This window comes from Bufo gargarizans, chromosome 5 (genome assembly GCF_014858855.1).
Source record: "Bufo gargarizans isolate SCDJY-AF-19 chromosome 5, ASM1485885v1, whole genome shotgun sequence".
Lineage (NCBI taxonomy): Eukaryota > Metazoa > Chordata > Amphibia > Anura > Bufonidae > Bufo > Bufo gargarizans.
In genome coordinates, this window is record NC_058084.1 from 458495177 (window position 1) to 458513851 (window position 18675).

At 41.5% G+C, this 18675-nt stretch overlaps 1 protein-coding gene across 4 annotated transcripts in view; it reads left to right on the top strand.

Annotated features, from left to right (window-relative positions):
• The window catches only part of THSD7A (thrombospondin type 1 domain containing 7A), a 293377-nt gene that overhangs the window by 176474 nt on the left and 98228 nt on the right, over positions 1–18675 (top strand). For all 4 annotated transcript variants that reach the window (XR_006389941.1, XM_044293070.1, XM_044293068.1 and 1 more), the window contains exons 6-10: positions 6442–6597; positions 6847–7050; positions 11989–12180; positions 14063–14294; positions 15776–15891. Coding sequence is in view for 3 of the 4 variants with exons in the window: in XM_044293070.1 (XP_044149005.1) it covers positions 6442–6597; positions 6847–7050; positions 11989–12180; positions 14063–14294; positions 15776–15891 (900 nt within the window). In the remaining variant the exon portion in view is untranslated. The remainder of the gene's footprint in view (positions 1–6441; positions 6598–6846; positions 7051–11988; positions 12181–14062; positions 14295–15775; positions 15892–18675) is intronic.

An 18675-nucleotide genomic window follows, 5' to 3' on the forward strand; every position in this document is an offset into this window, starting at 1 on the left:
TCACTTTCCATTGTATGGGCCAGGCGTAACGACGGGGAACGCCACCGCCCCCTCCCCCTTCAGATGCCGCGTTCAACGCTAATTGAAGTATTTGTGACTCACATTTAGCGTGGTCACGTGGTGACATCATCACACTCGCTCAAGGTCCTTTGGCGGGTTTTCTTCGGAAAACGCCATGAAATCTGGCTTTGCGACAAATCAAATTTTTCCTGAACTCGGAAACTTTGATTCGCTTGACACTAAATACTAGATAACACATATAGTGGAATGCAGATTGGCTCCACATTTTTGGCAATTATAATTATTGATGGGATTGATTGGTCTTTATTAACAATTTGGAGCCCCTTTCTCTGTAGAGCCTTGAGATTCCCCAGTAGTAGGTTCTGTATATTTACTCTGTTCCCTTCAGGCAGCTCAGCTGATGGCTCCTTATCTCTGATGTCCTATACACTCATTATAGGTGGCTCAATTGTTACTGACCTTTCAGTAATTTAGAGATAGAGGTTTATTAGATGACAGCATAAAGTGGAACTGAAATTACGATTCACGCAGCTAGACACACAGTTAACCCATTGTGATGGAACAGCTGAATATTTTAAATAAAGACCAATTGAACAAATTATTTTTAGCCCAAAATGAGTAAATTGCAATAATAAAAAAAAAATGTCCCTGAAGGTGTACACAGCCTGTAAATTATTTATCTACTGTGACAGATACAGTCAGGCCCATAAATATTGGGACATCGACACAATTGTAACATTTTTGGCTCTAAACACCACCACAAAGGATTTGAAATGAAACAAACAAGATGTGCTTTACCTGCAGACTGCCAGCTTCAATTTGAGGTTATTTACATCAAAATCAGGTGAACGGTGTAGGAATTACAACAGTTTGCATATGTGCCTCCCACTTGTCAAGGGACCAAAAGTAATGGGACAATCGGATTCTCAGCTGTTCCATGGCCAGGTGTGTGTTATTCCCTCATTATCCCAATTACAATGAGCAGATAAAAGGTCCAGAGTCTGCTATTTGCATTTGGAATCTGTTGCTGTCAACTCTCAAGATGAGATCCAAAGAGCTGTCACTATCAGTGAAGAAAGCCATCATTAGGCTGAAAAAACACAACAAACCCATCAGAGAGATAGCAAAAACATTAGACGCGGCCAAAACAACTGTTTGGAACATTCTAAAAAAGAAGAAACGCACCGGTGAGCTCAGCAACACCAAAAGACCCGGAAGACCGCGGAAAACAACTGTGGTGGATGACCAAAGAATTCTTTCCCTGGTGAAGAAAACACCCTTCACAACAGTTGGCTAGATGAAGAACACTCTCCAGGAGGTAGGTGTATATGTGTCAAAGTCAACAATAAAGAGAAGACTTCACCAGAGTGAATACAGAGGGTTCACCACAAGATGTAAACCATTGGTGAGCCTCAAAAACAGGAAGGCCAGATTAGAGTTTGCCAAACGACATCTAAAAAAGCCTTCACAGTTCTGGAACAACATCCTATGGACAGATGAAACCGAGATCAACTTGTACCAGAGTGATGGGAAGAGAAGAGTATGGAGAAGGAAAGGAACTGCTCATGATCCTAAGCATACCTCCTCATCAGTGAAGCATGGTGGTGGTAGTGTCATGGCGTGGGCATGTATGGCTGCCAATGGAACTGCTTCTCTTGTATTTATTGATGATGTGACTGCTGACAAAAGCAGGAGGATGAATTCTGAAGTGTTTCGGGCAATATTATCTGCTCATATTCAGCCAAATGCTTTAGAACTCATTGGACGGCGCTTCACAATGCAGATGGACAATGACCCAAAGCATACTGCAAAAGCAACCAAAGAATTTTTTAAGAGAAAGAAGTGGAATGTTATGCAATGGCCAAGTCAATCACCGGAACTGAATCCGATTGAGCATTTCACTTGCTGAAGACAAAACTGAAGGGAAAATGCCCCAAGAACAAGCAGGAACTGAAGACAGTGGCAGTAGAGGCCTGGCAGAGCATCACCAGGGATGAAACCCAGCGTCTGGTGATGTCTATGCGTTCCAGACTTCAGGCTGTAATTGACTGCAAAGGTTTTGCAACCAAGTAATAGAAAGTGAAAGTTTGATTTATGATAATTATTCTGTCCCATTACTTTTGGTCCCTTAACAAGTGGGAGGCACATATACAAACTGTTGTAATTCCTGCACCGTTCACCTGATTTGGATGTAAATAGCCTCAAATTAAAGCTGACAGTCTGCAGGTAAAGCTCATCTTGTTCGTTTCATTTCAAATCCATTGTGGTGGTGTATAGAGCCAAAAATGTTAGAATTGTGTTGATGTCCTAATATTTATGGACCTGACTGTAGGTGGTGTTTGTACCAGGGAGAGGGCCTGTGCACACGACTAGCTTAAGTGGTGTAGGACCTGCTGAGGGGAGGTTTCATAAGAGGTTATAGTGCTAGTGCTATAGCGCTAAAGGCCTTATTAAACTATTTTTGCATGGATGAAAATCGCATATCACGGTATCATTTATACATGCCCCACCTACTATACATAGACGTAAAGAGAGAATCTTCATCAGACACCCCTGGAAGACGAGGCCTTTGATGGTCCTCTCCCTCCTAAGTGCTCCATTAAATGTTACCAGGAACTTCATCTCACTTCACAGAGGACACTTGTAATATCAGTCATTTAATATCAAACAGCACAGCTCGTGTTACGGTAAGTGACCTCTCTTACACAGTGTTTTCTGGGGGTAATTTCAGACTTTCTATATTAGGTTCTGAGATTGACTGCAGGAAGAACATTGTGACCTTGGAGCTTCATATCTCATGTTCTCCAGTAAGATGAAGGCCAGAGAGTTCACTAATATACAGCAATTCTGAGTGATTGACTGAATATGAGCAAAAGTATAGCATCAGAAGAGTGGAACTAAATTATCTATCTATGTATCTATTTATCTATCTATCTATATACTGTGTATCTATCTATCAATAATTATCTATTTATCTATCTCTATCTAGTTCATTATCTATCTTATATTATCTATGTATATACTATATATCTATCTATATACTGTGTATCTATCTATTAATAATTATCTATTTATCTATCTATCAATAATTATCTATTTATCTATCTATCTCTATCTATCTATCTTCTATTATCTATCTATCCATCCATCTTTGTGTATCTATATATTCTAGACCAAATAAATAGATCCATATATACAAATCTAGATAGAGATCTATGTTCTGTACAAACTGTAGATACATAAATGCATCTTACATTATCTATCTCTGTATCTATCTATCTAATATCTATCTATCTATTTTACTTCTCTTTGCACAAATTGAAGATCACCAATATATTTTCCTTTCAGTATAAGAAGCAGAGAATGGTTCTTCATTGTGGTGATTTCTCTGCAGTGACATATGTGTTTGTTGATGGAACAGGCCTTGTATTCATTGTGCCCCCCCCCCCCCGTTCCTTCCTTCTAGATTACTATGCAAATAACCTGCACCTCTTACACGACTTGATTGACAAGCGACATCTGCCCATATATTACACAGTTCACAGCAGAGCGCCCGGTAACCTTGTGAATATCCCGGAGTGTCTCTTCTGTCTCTTCTGTCTCTTCTTTGTTGTTGTTAAGTTTAAAAAAAAATAAACAACTGCAAAATAATAATAATAATAATAATAATAGGTAAATATAAAACTAAATAAAATGCAGTGATTTATATACAAAAAAATAATTATAAAAGGTTTGATCAGCCCCAATATGTAAAATAGATCTTAGAAATTAATGGAAAAACCTTACGAAGAATGTTCTGGAGAATGTACAGATGAGTCTTGTGTCTTTGTAACTGTAAACCAGCACATTTACATAATTGTCACTGAGCTGAAATCTTCTCCATTGGGGTTTTCTACCTTATTCAGCTCCTTGAGATCCTCAACCTCTGGCACGTGTATCCTAACGCACAGGACCAAGGGAACAAACAGCATTTCACTCTCTTTATCTGTTATGGGGACCCTGCTACAAGATACCCCAGACATAGTTACTGGCTGAGCCTGTTGTGGGGACACTTTTGCAGCATGTTACTGTTTCTGCAATAAGTGCAGTGTTACAGGTTGGGTCTATTATGGGGCATTGTTACAAGCTTTGTTCGGTTTTGGGGGTACAGTTGCAGATGGGCCCTATTACAAGTGCTGTCTGGCTTACTGAACCAGTACTGGTATAGAAAAATTATATTTGTACTGTGTTAGCCAGTAAATATAAGATGAAAAAGATTGTAAAGTGGCAGGCTGGCTATGTGACAGTTGTAAATTTGCAGGGTAGCTCTGACATAGTAGTAAAGTTGCAGGGTAGCTCTGTTATAGTCTTAAAGGGAACCTGTCACCTGGATTTTGTGTATAGAGCTGAGGACATGGGGGGCTAGATGGCCGCTAGCACATCCGCAATACCCAGTCCCCATAGCTCTGTGTGCTTTTATTGTGGGAAAAAAACTATTTGATACATATGCAAATTAACCTGAGATGAATCCTGTCTCTGACTCATCTCACATACAGGACTCATCTCAGGTTAATTTGCATATGTATCAAATTTTTTATTTTTTTTACACAATAAAAGCACACAGAGCTATGGGGACTGGGTATTGCTGATGTGGTAGCGGCCATCTAGTAACCCATGTCCTCAGCTCTATACACAAAATCCCGGTGACAGGTTCCCTTTAAGGTTGCAGGCTGGCTCATTTACTGTATAAATGTAACGTTTCAGGCTGGATATGTTACAGTTGTAAAGTTGCAGGGCAGCTGTGTTATAATTGCAGATCAGTGATATCAGTGATAGTTGTAAAATCTCAGACTGGCTCTGTTATAGTGCAGGGTGACTCTGTTATAGTGTTAAAGATGCAGGATGGCTCTGATATAGACGTAACGTTGTATGTTGGCTCATCTATAGATGTAAAGTTGCAGGCTGGCTCAACTATAGTTGTAAATATACAGAATGGCTCTAATATGGTTGAAAAGTTGCAGGGTGGTCCTCATGTAATTGTATAGTCGCAGGCTGGCTCTGTTATAGTTGTAAAGCTTCAGGTTAGCTCTGGTATAGTTGTAAGGTTGCAGGCTGGCTCTGTTATAGTTGTAAAGCTTCAGGTTAGCTGTGGTATAGTTGTAAGGTTGCAGGCTGGCTCTGTTATAGTTGTAAGGTTGCAGACTGGCTCTGTTATAGTTGTAAGGTTGCAGGCTGGCTCTGTTATAGTTGTAAAGCTTCAGGTTAGCTCTGGTATAGTTGTAAACCCCCCGCATCCTCCTAATCTCCTCCTCGATCCCCGACGTCACAAAGCTAGAGCGCCGTAATCTCGCGATGTACGAGCTAGCGCATGCGCAGTTCGTTCCCTGAGGCTGATGCCAGCACAGGGAAGTAACACTACGCCGACACTGTGCATGCGCTAGCTCACGCATCGCAAGATTGTGGCGCTCTAGCTTTGTGTAGTCGGGGAGCAAGAAGGAGATTCGGAGTATGCGGGGCGGTGCTGGGCTCCTTCACAGTGGGCGTGGCTGGGCGCCGGAAACGTTAGTAACCTCATTTACGTATATATAAAATAGTTTTTCTGACACAATAAAAGCACACAGAGCTATGGGGACTGGATATTGCGGATGGGCTAGCGGTGATCTAACAACCCATGTCCTCAGCTCTATATACAAAATCCAGGTGACAGGTTCCCTTTAAACTAAGTATCCTTGTGGTATGGGGTAAGCTGGCCCCTGAAAAGCTTCTCATGATCTTCATAGCACATATGTATGTCTCTCGATTCCATCTCTAAAATTTGGAAATACATACAGTATTCAGTCCACTACTCCACACCTTCAATCATCTTAATGATGTGATCAAGGTATATGAAGCCAGACGGTTTTCAGCCCCCACCATCTCAGACATCAAACATGGATCAAAGTGGTAGCATCAAAGCCCCAGTTGCTATAGCGCATGATTGCAGTCTCAAAGTAATTAGTAATTGAAGTTTCTTTAAGGGGCGCATTATTGATAGTTTTTTGCTATCTAGAGGTATAGAGACTGGGCTGGAAAATGGTACCAGGTTTTGTCATTAAAAACAGAATAGCCTGATGTCTGTTACTCACTACAAAACCTTAGCAATTTGCCACCTCCTTCTGGAGAGGATAGTCCTGCACAGGTTCTTGCCACCCAATAGCAAAGGCCAAGACCAACCATGGTTGGATTCACTCTCTCCATGGTCCCCAATATACATGTAGCTTCGGGAACTGACATTATACTACAAGCTTCCATGGTTCCACACCAGTTCCTGTTCCAAAGTTCTAGCTACTGTACATGTATGACACATTGAGAACCTCCCTAATATCTCATAGAAAGGCTTCTGAGCCAAACATTTTTCTAAAACAGTGATTCACGTTTTCTTTTTATTCCATTCTATGACAGCATCAAAGCCAGTGGATAACAAGCTGTGCACCGACCCGCCATTAGGTACCAGTCAACTTTGCCATGTACCATGTCCGATAGAGTGCGAAGTGTCCGCATGGTCTGCATGGGGACCATGTACATTTGAGAATTGTGATGACCAGCAGAGTAAAAAAGGTAAGAAATCTTAGGTTGCAATATTTTTGGTTGTGTCAATGGTGTTGGGGTTTCCATAATATGAGCTTGAATTATCGCTCTAAGAGGGCCCTAAGATTTCTCACATTCTTTCTATGGAACCATCAGACATATTTGTCATGCTTGAGAGGGACCAGTCCACCAACAAACCGATATGATACTTCTGCTGTGTTGCCCATATAAGAGTCTAAAGAAGATTATCTCACATGACTGTTTCTGATCTATATGTAGGTTTCAAGCTTAGGAAACGTTACATCACGAATGAGCCCACCGGTGGGACGGGAAACTGCCCTCATCTAATAGAAGCCATTCCATGCGAGGAACCATCATGTTACGACTGGAGATTGGACAGACTGGAAGAATGTATCCCTGACAATGGAAATAACTGCGGGAGTGGAACACAAGTTCCTGTCGTCACGTGTATCAACAGCGATGGTGAGAGTAACCAGGGGCCCCACAGGGTGATTTATTACTGTTTATCGGTGTTATTTGGACACTTGATATGGAATTATTTTGGCGCTGCTTAGCTGTATAATTTGTCACCATTCAGCTGTGTTATTTGGGCATTGATTAGATGTATTTGGGCACTTTTTACTGGCATTATTTGGGCAATGCTTAGCAGTATTATTTGGGTACTGTTCATCTTTATTTGGGTACTGTTTACGTTATTAGGGCAATGTATATTGGTATTATGTGGGCACTGTTCAGCTGTATTTGGGCACTGTTTTATGCTATTATTTGGACAATGTATCATGATATTATTTTTGGGCACCTTTCAGCTGTATTTGGGCACTGTTTTGCGGTATTATTTGGGCACTCTTTAGTGGTGTTATTTTTGGTGCAGTTTAATGGTATTATCTGGGCTTTGCTTAGTGGTGTTATTCCGTCACTTTTTAGCAGTATTATTTGAGAAATGTTTAGTGGCATTGTTTGGTCACTATTTAGCTGAATTTGGGCACTGTTTAATGATAATATTTGGACACTATTTAGCTGTATTTGGTCATTAGTTAATGTTATTATGTGGGAAATGTTTAGTGGTATTATTTGGGCACTGTTTAGTGGTGTTATTTGGGCACTGTTTAGTGGTGTTAGTTGGGCACTGTTTAGCTGTATTTAGGCACTGTTTTGTGATATTATTTTGACACCATTTAGTAGTATTATTTTGCACTGTTTAGTGGTATTTCTTGGGTACTGCTTATTTGAACTTGCTTGTGTACTGCGTTCTAATATTCCTGAACACTGTGAAAACAGTGGTATTATTTGGGCACTGTTTAGTTGTTTTATTTGGGCACTGTTTAGTGGTATTATGTGGGAAATGTTTAGTGGTATTTGAGAAATGTTTAGTGGTATTATTTGGGCACTGTTTAGTGGTATTATGTGAGAAATGTTTAGTGGTATTATTTGGGCACTGTTTAGTGGTATTATTTGGGCACTGTTTAGTGGTGTTATTTGGGCGCTGTTTAGTGGTGTTATTTGGGCACTGTTTAGTGGTGTTATTTGGGCACTGTTTAGTGGTGTTATTTGGCCACTGTTTAGTGGTATTATGTGGGAAATGTTTAGTGGTATTTGAGAAATGTTTAGTGGTATTATTTGGGCACTGTTTAGTGGTATTATGTGAGAAATGTTTAGTGGTATTATTTGGGCACTGTTTAGTGGTATTATTTGGGCACTGTTTAGTGGTGTTATTTGGGCGCTGTTTAGTGGTGTTATTTGGGCACTGTTTAGTGGTGTTATTTGGGCGCTGTTTAGTGGTGTGATTTGGGCACTGTTTAGTGGTGTTATTTGGGCACTGTTTAGTGGTGTTAGTTGGGCACTGTTTAGCTGTATTTAGGCACTGTTTTGTGATATTATTTTGACACCATTTAGTAATATTATTTTGCACTGTTTAGTGGTATTACTTGGGTACTGCTTATTTGAACTTGTTTGTGTACTGCGTTCTAATATTTCTGAACACTGTGAAAACAGTGGTATTATTTGGGCACTGTTTAGTTGTGTTATTTGGGCACTGTTTAGTGGTATTATGTGAGAAATGTTTAGTGGTCTTATGTGGGAAATGTTTAGTGGTATTATTTGGGCACTGTTTAGTGGTATTATGTGGGAAATGTTTAGTGGTATTATTTGGGCACTGTTTACTGGTATTATTTGGGCACTGTTTAGTGGTGTTTTTTGGGCGCTGTTTAGTGGTGTTATTTGGGCACTGTTTAGTGGTGTTATTTGGGCACTGTTTAGTGGTGTTATTTGGGCACTGTTTAGTGGTGTTAGTTGGGCGCTGTTTAGCTGTATTTAGGCACTGTTTTGTGATATTATTTTGACACCATTTAGTAGTATTATTTTGCACTGTTTAGTGGTATTACTTGGATACTGCTTATTTGAACTTGTTTGTGTACTGCGTTCTAATATTTCTGAACACTGTGAAAACAGTGGTATTATTTGGCTTGTGTTATTTGGGCACTGTTTAGTGGTATTATGTGTGAAATGTTTAGTGGTATTATTTGGGCACTGTTTAGTGGTATTATGTGGGAAATGTTTAGTGGTATTATTTGGGCACTGTTTAGTGGTATTATTTGGGCATTGTTTAGTGGTGTTATTTGGGCACTGTTTAGTTGTGTTATTTGGGCACTGTTTAGCGGTGTTATTTGGGTGCTGTTTAGTGGTGTTATTTGGGCGCTGTTTAGTGGTGTTAGTTGGGCGCTGTTTAGCTGTATTTGGGCACTGTTTTGTGATATTATTTTGACACCATTTAGTAGTATTATTTTGCACTGTTTAGTTTTATTACTTAGGTACTGCTTATTTGAACTTGTTTGTGTACTGCGTTCTAATATTTCTGAACACTGTGAAAACATTGCACATTTTGTGACTACATGAGTCTATAAAGGGATGTGCACCCCACAAAAGCCTGATACAAATTGATGCGCGCTGTGGCCACCCTTGAAAGGATATATGTTCTGGCTGGATGAGATCAGTCTTAAAAGAACGGCTTCACCCTCTCCTCGCTACTTTGCACTGTATCTTTTACTTCAGATACAGCTGAAAACCATGGCAGAGTAGAAAGCCATGGACTTACTTCAGGGGCACTGTTACTATATTGGGCACTAAAGGGGCATTCTCACTATGCTGAGGCTTTTCCAGGGGCACTATTACTGGTACTGTGATATAAAGTACAGTACATGAGGCATATGTAGTATAGTATATGAGGTATATAGCAGCGGTATGTATTGTTTATAATCCTCATAGTAAACTAGTGCTATGAAATGACATTAATTAGCCCGATATTTGACAAGCTTACAATAACACAGTCACTAACCAGATATAGAGCTCCGCTATTACCTGCCTTGTCATCTGTACGCTGCCGTCTCGTTCCCCATTCATAACATCCCTGATAAGTTGCGAGACGGGGTGTCACAGGCTCCGCTGATTAGTTTAATTGGTCAGGATACATTTCTGGCGGAGAATATCACAGGCAACGCGTTTCTTGTCCTCTATTGTCAAGATGCAATAATTAATTATCATTTGTAACGAAGATGGGCGCTGCTCAGGCTGGCACCATGACAGTATTCTGTAAATAGGTGGAAAGTTATAATTGGATGCAATATTAAAAGAGCCGTGCTCAAACTGTGCGGTAAATACAGGGAACTGTGCTAAGTAGTACCTGCATTATCTTACCTGATTGCAGTAATCATGCAAATGCAATTTTACGTGAATGATAAACCTCCTATTTATCATCAGTATGTGAGAAGATCATGTGTCACTATCTGACTATGCTGATTGGCTGACAGAGGGTTTCCATTTGAAACAATTACAGTGTATCTCTAATTTTTTCAGAATTTTGGAAGCAAGAAGAATTTTGATTGCAAAAAAATAACCACTGACTTTTATGGGATAGTATAGAGAGAGCATGCTCTGTGATCTGTGATCTGCTGGGAGAGGGAGGAGGGAGGAGAAGCTGAAACCTGCTATAATGTATCCAGTGGCCACTCTAGGTACAATATTTAGGGGGAGGGGAGGGCACATAAGATACCACAGTCAAAAATGGGGGGCACTAATAATTTTCACCACTTAATCATACTACTGAAAAAAATCAAAATAAGTATATATAAATAAGATTACAAAATAAGTGAGTATTGCGGTATGCAGGGATACCTTTTTATTGTACTAACCTAATACTGAAAAGACAAGCTTTCAGGAGTTTTCCTTTCTTCCTCGGTATTGCTTCAGACCTGAGAAAGAGAGAAACACTCTCGAAAACTTTTCTTTATAGTTTAAAGCAGTTTCAGCAAACACCAGGGCTGTGTAAATAATCCCATGTGTTAAACAGGTCACTGAAGACCAATGAACAGACACTCACAGGCTTATTCACAGAAGGTGAAGAGTTTGGAAAAGGGAACAATCTAGGACAGAACTGAATAGGAAAGTAAGCTGAATTGGAGAATTGTTTTCAAATCAGCCATGTTGTCCTATATTGTTCACTTCTCCTGACTTCTCCAAACTCTTCACCCTTTTGTGATATAATCCTGTGGGTGTTGTTGGTGTGTGCAACTATTACTACTTATTCTGCGTGTAACTCAGGGCGCGCTGGTCAGGAATGCGTGTAACTCAGGGCGCGCTGGTCAGGGATGCGTGTAACTCAGGGCGCGCTGGTCAGGGATGCGTGTAACTCAGGGCGCGCTAGTCAGGGGTGCTTGTAACGCAAGGTGCGCTAGTCAGGGGTGCATGTAACGCAGATGGGCTGGTCAGGGGTGCATGTAACGCAGGGGGCGCTGGTCAGGGGTGCATGTAACACAGGGAGCGCTGGTCAGGGGTGCATGTAACGCAGGGGGCGCTGGACAGGGGTGCATGTAACGCAAGGGCCGCTGGTCAGGGGTGCATGTAACGCAGGGCGGGCTGGTCAGGGGTGCATGTAATGCAAGGTGCGCTGGTCAGGGGTGCATGTAACACAGGGGGCGCATGTAACACAGGGGGCGCTGGTCAGGGGTGCATATAACGCAGGGGGCGCTGGACAGGGGTCCATCGCAAATAGAAAAGGTACTTACAGTTCTGATGTGCTCTGTCCTCGTGCCTTCTTCCTCTAGGCGTGGTTGCAGGGGGGGGGGGGCTAAACAATGTTTCCTAATGTTAAATCCCCGACGCTCACAGGCTTATTCACAGAAGGGTGAAGAGTTTGGAGAAGGGGACAATTAGGAGAACATAACTGAATAGGAAAGTGAGCTGAATTGGAGAATTGTTTTCAAATCAGCCATGTTGTCCTATATTGTTCACTTCTCCTGACTTCTCCAAACTCTTCACCCTTTTGTGAAATAACCTTGTGGGTGTTGTTGGTGTGTGCAACTATTACTACTTATTCTGCTAAAATAACTGCTTATTTTTTTATCCCAGGAGAAGAGGTGGACAGACAACAATGTAGAGATGCCATATATCCAATCCCTATTGCATGTGACGTTCCGTGTCCCAATGATTGTGTCGTAAGCTCTTGGTCTGAATGGTCGGCCTGTTCTCATACCTGCTCTGGAAAAACTACGGAAGGACAGCAGACGAGATCCCGCACAATCCTCGCTTATCCCGGTGATGGTAAGATATGTAACAGTTTTTCTATACAATTAAGAATTCACAAGACAAAATTCAATTTTAAAATGAGTGAAATTAAATTAAATTTAAAAATGTAATTGAAAAAATTAATTCAATCATTTGAACATTCATTTTATAAGGTTAATTACAGTGTTTTTGTTGCTTTTTTTAACAATAAACATTGTAATTTTCCATACTCATTGATATTTTTTTAATTCTTTGAGAATGATGAAAAACATTGCACCACTCCGATTACGAAGGGCCTTTGCTCCCTTGATATTTTTCTATAGTTAAAAAATGTAATTGATTCATAAGGAATTTTCTGAGCCCAGGGACTCTCCAGCCTAAAAAAAAAAAATTCTTATGAAATGACTTTTTCCCTGAAGCTGCAGTCAATCTCCGGCTGAATCTATCTTCCTTGACATCCCTGAATCCAAAAATAAATAATATAATCCAGTGACATTTCGCCAAGAGGATTTTGCTCTGTCATTATGAAGAAGCCACATGTGATGAACGGATTTTGCGGTGGATTTTCTAAAATTATATTTGCTACCAAATACAGGAGAAACAACGTGAAAAGGATTTTGTTAAAAAATGAAGGGAAAAATCTAAATGAAATAAAATGATAAATATAAATAAGACAATTGTATCATTTTGAGAGCGCTGAGCTATTTCATTCTATTGACACCAATATGCAAATAAATATACACGGTAATTTAATTGTTCTTTTCATGAAAACCTCATTAAAGGATAAGGACCCCATAGAAGGGGCCCCAAATTGTGTTCCCATTTGTTCGCATAGATAGGTCTATTGAAATAGCAAGATAGTCATGAGACACAATAGATAGATAGATAGGTAGATAGTGCAAATTCTTCTCCATGGATAGCGAGGTATTGAGGCTTGCAAAGTGTGAAGTAATACCACTCTTGGTATGCTATCTTTCTAAAGCCTCTTTCGCTAGAATCTCTGGCTGATTACTGTAATCTCAATTATGGCTGTAGTATTCACTGCGAGATACAGGTCTTTAGAGGCATGTTTGGCCAGGACATCGTAAAGTGTGTAGGGTGTCTTAACTGTAAGCCCTCACAAGTAGCAAAGTCTGGTTAGGTGTAGTCACAGGTTACCTGGCTGACTCCTATGCGTGGCCATTCAAATTCTGAGTTCTTCTTTCTTTCTCTCTTTCTTCTTGTAGCAGAAACAGTATCTTTCACAGAGATCAGTTAGTCTCTGAATCCCGAGTCCTAAAGAGAAGGAGCACATGGACATGCTTCCTCTTCACACACTCACTCCTCCTCTAGATAGGAAACTAAACCAGCCCACTTCTGCCAACAGGGGAAGAACAGAGTGGTTAACCCTGTCCCTGCCAACATACCAGCCAGGTCATGCTAGGTGTATATAACATAATATAACAGACCATTTGCAAAACCCCCCGTACTGGACAAATGATAGATAGATAGATATTAGATAGAGAGATAAATATTAGTTAGATAGATAGATAGATTATGCGGGGGACATACAGAATACAGATGTATAAGCTGTCCCCTGATTAACAGTAGGTTTCCTCTGTGGATTCCTCTATAACTCCTCCTATACGATCTCTTTTCCAGCTCAGCTCCACCATGAATTCTGGAAGTGATTGATGATAACTGTAATGGCAGCTGATGGCTGCTGAGCAAAGAGCCAGAGACGACAGAATTTCCCGGCCAGCGATCTCATTATTTCTTTGTCTTCACTCAGTTAATTTAGAGAAAATTGAAACCAGAACAATAAAAAGTCCTTTTTGTAATTTGATGTTTTTCCCTGAGTTTTCCCAGCATGCAGTGCGGCAGAGAGCCAGCGATCGTGCTCCACGGTCATTGACTTTCATTTCCTCTCTTCTTACAGGAGGCGTTCAGTGCCCAGAAAGTAACGCTCTGCAGGAGATTCGCAGCTGCAATGAGCACCCTTGTACGGTCTATCACTGGCACACCGGCCCCTGGGGCCAGTGCACTGAGGACGTTTCTGTGTCTGTCTTCAACTCATCCAATTGGAATGGCGAGGCCGCGTGTGCTGTTGGGATGCAAACAAGGAAAGTCATCTGTGTGAGAGTCAATATTGGACAAGTTGGACCTAAAAAGTAAGAATCCATATCTGGGAGTGGGGGAGGGGGTATGACTACTGTATAACTGGGCAGATTTGCCAATGGCAGAACCTATTGTGTGAGTTGCAATAGCGACAACGCTGGTTGTCACCCAAATTTTTCTTATAACTGAGATTGAGCTGGTTCTAGGCAGATGCCAGGGCCCACTGGTTCTCAGGAGGACCATGGTAGTCTGAGGAGTAAACATGGTCTAAGCTTGATGCGGATGGGCTACAACAGCAGAAGACCCCACCGGGTACCACTCATCTCCACTACAAATAGGAAAAAGAGGCTACAATTTGCACGGGCTCACCAAAATTGGACTGTTGAAGACTGGAAAATGTTGCCTGGTCTGATGAGTCTCGATTTCTGTTGAGACATTCAAATGGAAGAGTCCGAATTTGGCGTAAACAGAATGAGAACATGTATCCATCATGCCTTGTTACCACTGTGCAGGCTGGCGGTGGTGGTGTAATGGTGTGGGGGATGTTTTCTGGGCACACTTTAGGCCCCTTAGTGCCAATTGGCCATCGTTTAAATGCCTCGGGCTACCTGAGCATTGTTTCTGACCATGTCCATCCCTTCATGACCACTATGTATCCATCCTCTGATGGCTACTTCCAGCAGGATAATGCACCATGTTACAAAACTTGAATCATTTCAAATTGGTTTCTTGAACATGACAATGAGTTCACTGTACTAAAATGGCCCCACAGTCACCAGATCTCAACCCAATAGAGCATCTTTGGGATGTGGTGGAACAGGAGCTTCGTGCCCTGGATGTGCATCCCTCAAATCTCCATCAACTGCAAGATGCTATCCTATCAATATGGGCCAACATTTCTAAAGAATGCTATCAGCACCTTGTTGAATCAATGCCACGTAGAATTAAGGCAGTTCTGAAGGCAAAAGGGGGTCCAACACCGTATTAGTATGGTGTTCCTAATAATTCTTTAGGTGAGTGTGTATATATATATATATATATATATATATACATACATACACAAGGCTAAGAATCAGCCTCAAGCAATTGAAATGGCCCTCTGGGAGGTCTTAAACATGCTCTATGAAGGTTGCCCACTCTTTCCACCTTGGACCATATATACCTAGTGCCTGCTCTGTCCATAGACAGGACCCAGCACCAGGCAAACCTGGGCAGATGTTGGGGTCCACCAAGACTTAGGGGTTGCATGCTTTACACTTGACAAGCCAAGGGCCAGGCAAGATGACTATGCAGGAACTAATGAAGAAGGAGAGGGAGGGGCTGGCATAGGAAACATGAGGAGCAAGGGTGCACAGAATGGCTTGGGCCTGCCGTTGGTGCACTTAGCTGCTCATTTGCATATGTATTAAAAGTAAGTAAGTAAAAAGTATCATATAATTTCCTTCAGCTGGGCTAGCTCTACAAGGCATTTTGCCTGGTGACTCCCTTGGTGTGACACACTCCATTTAATCTTTTTTATTATGATGTTGTCTAGATGTCCTGAGAGTCTTCGACCTGACACGATGAGGCCTTGCTTGCTGCCGTGCCGTAAAGACTGTATCGTTACCCCATATAGTGACTGGACACCCTGTCCTACCACCTGCCAGGAAGGTAATCGGAGAAGACATTTATTTATATTTATATCTTGTATCCTATTCTCTGCAACATTTATACACAACGGATACAAAGTAAACAGTGGAAAAAAATTCACAATGTTTAAAGGGGTTGCCCATTTTTTTGTGTACTGGGAATACTAACAGAGCCTCGTCTACTTCTGATCTGACCATGACCTTGAGAAACTAGCCTACTGATTTTGGTATTAGATATTGGCGTTCGTTCTGCTGACATCAGGGAAAGAAAGGAGTGAGCATCTTGAATTTCTACATTCCCAATCCTTTGTTCTCGGAGTACATAAGCCGTCGTCAGAGATATAAGTCAGTGAATTTGTCCCCTTTCCTCACGGAAAGCACATGCACACTTGGCCAAGCTGAACATGGATGTATGTACAGTATATCGGCTCATTGAGTTCTCTGTTGTTCAACTCGATGAATCCAGAAATATCTCTCTTCCTCATAAGAACAATAGGTATACTCATGGAAGGCAGTTTTGGTTGAGAGATGGTGGTGGTTAAAAATCAGTCTATTTGCAGACCTTCCCTCCTGAGTTTCGTAAGCAGACGTCTCATGTGAAGCCTTATCTCTGATCTCCTGACCTCACATACACTCATTATAGTTAAACTCTTATCAAACTGATAGGAATATGGCTTAAATGAGTGTTTTTGAGGTCAGGATATCAGATAAGGCTTTATGTGAGCTGTCAGAACTCAGAAGGGAAGGTCTGCAAAGAGGCAGATTTTTAACTGCATATATCTCAAAAAACGCTGAAAATCTAATATATACAGCTGAGTGTATGTGTGTATGTCTGCCAAAGGAATCCGCACCATCGCATTTACAATCATGAAATTTGGTACACAGGTACATCAGGTCTCCAGGAAGGTTGTAGGCCAGTTCTCAGCTCTCCCAAAAATGCAAATATGGCACATCACATGACCTACATTAGCCAATAGAAGCCTGCAGGTTTTTCTCCTCATATCCCAACTGCCATACACACTGTCACATGACCCTTATCAGCCAATAGAAGCGCGCAGGCCCTTAGTCTCCACATACATTTGCTGTGGAGGTCACAGTTAAGGGGTCAGGCTGCTGTGGAGGTCACAGTTAAGGGGTCAGGCTGCTGTGGAGGTCACAGTTAAGGGGTCAGGCTGCTGTGGAGGTCACAGTTAAAGGGACGGTCAACTATGGAGGTTAGTATTAAGAGGCAGATTGATTTAGAGGCCACTGTTTAAAGGGTGATGTGTTGTGGAAATCACTGTTAAGGAGGTGGGGTACTGTGGAGGTCACTAATAAAGGGGTGTCCGCTGTGGAGGTCACTGTTAAAGGGGCGGGCCGCTGTGGAGGTCACTGTTAAATGGGCAGGTGCTGTAGAGGTCTCTGTTAACAGGGCAGGTAACTGTGGAGGTCACAAATAAAGGGCCGTCCTCTGTGAAGGTCACTGTTAAAGGGGTGGGTGCTGTGGAAATTACTGTTAAGGGGACGGGGACTGTGGAGGTTACTATTAAAGGTGCAGCTGCTGTGGAGGTCACTATTAAGGGGGCAGATTATTGTGGAAATCACTGTTAAGGAGACGGGGTACTGTGGAGGTCACTAATAAAGGGGTGGCCATTGTGGCGGTCACTGTTAAAGGGGAGGCACTGTGGAGGTCACTGTTAAGGGAAAAGGGGACTGCGGAGGCCACTATTACAGGGGCAGTGGGGTACTGTGAGGTCACTGTTAAGCGAGCAGGGTACAGTAGAGGTCACTGTTAACGGAGCGGGGTACTGTGACAGTCACTGTCACAGTCGCTATGGAGGTCTCTGTTAAGTGGACTGTAACCTATGGTCAGTGTTAAGGGGTGGGTGCTGCAGAGGTCACTGTTAACCCCTTAAGGACACAGCCTTTTTACACCTTATGACCAGGCCATTTTTTTGCAAATCTGACCAGAGTCACTTTAAGTGCTGATAACTTTAAAACGCTTTTACTTATCCAGGCCATTCTGAGATTGTTTTTTCGTCACATATTGTACTTCATGACACTGGTAAAATGAAGTCAAAAAAATTATTTTTTTTGCACCAAAAAATACCAAATTTAACAAAAATTTGGAAAAATTAGCAAATTTCAAAGTTCCAGTTTCTCTACTTCTGTAATACATAGTAATACCCCAAAAAATTGTGATGACTTTACATTCCCCATATGTCTACTTCATATTTGAATTATTTTGGGAATGATATTTTATTTTTTGGGGATGTTATAAGGCTTAGAAGTTTAGAAGCAAATCTTGAAATTTTTCAGAAATTTACAAAAACTCAATTTTTAGGGACCAGTTCAGGTCTCAAGTCACTTTGCGAGGCTTACATAATAGAAACCACCCAAAAATGACCCCATCTAAGAAACTACACCCCTCAAGGTATTCAAAACTGATTTTGAATACGTTGTTATTAACCCTTTAGGTGTTGCACAAGAGTTATTGGCAAATGGGGAGGAAATTTGAGAATTTAATTTTTTTGTCTAATTTTTCATTTTAACCCATTTTTTCCACTAACAAAGCAAGGGTTAACAGCCAAACAAGACTGTATCTTTATTGCCCTGACTCTGCCGTTTACAGAAACACCCAATATGTGGCCGTAAACTACTGTACGGCCACACAGCGGGGCGTAGAGTGAAAGGTGCGCCGTTTGGTTTTTGGAAGGCTGATTTTTATGGACTGGTTTATTTACACCATGTCCCATTTGAAGCCCCCTGATGCACCCCTAGAGGAGAAACTCCCTAAAAGTGACCCCATCTAAGAAACTACACCCCT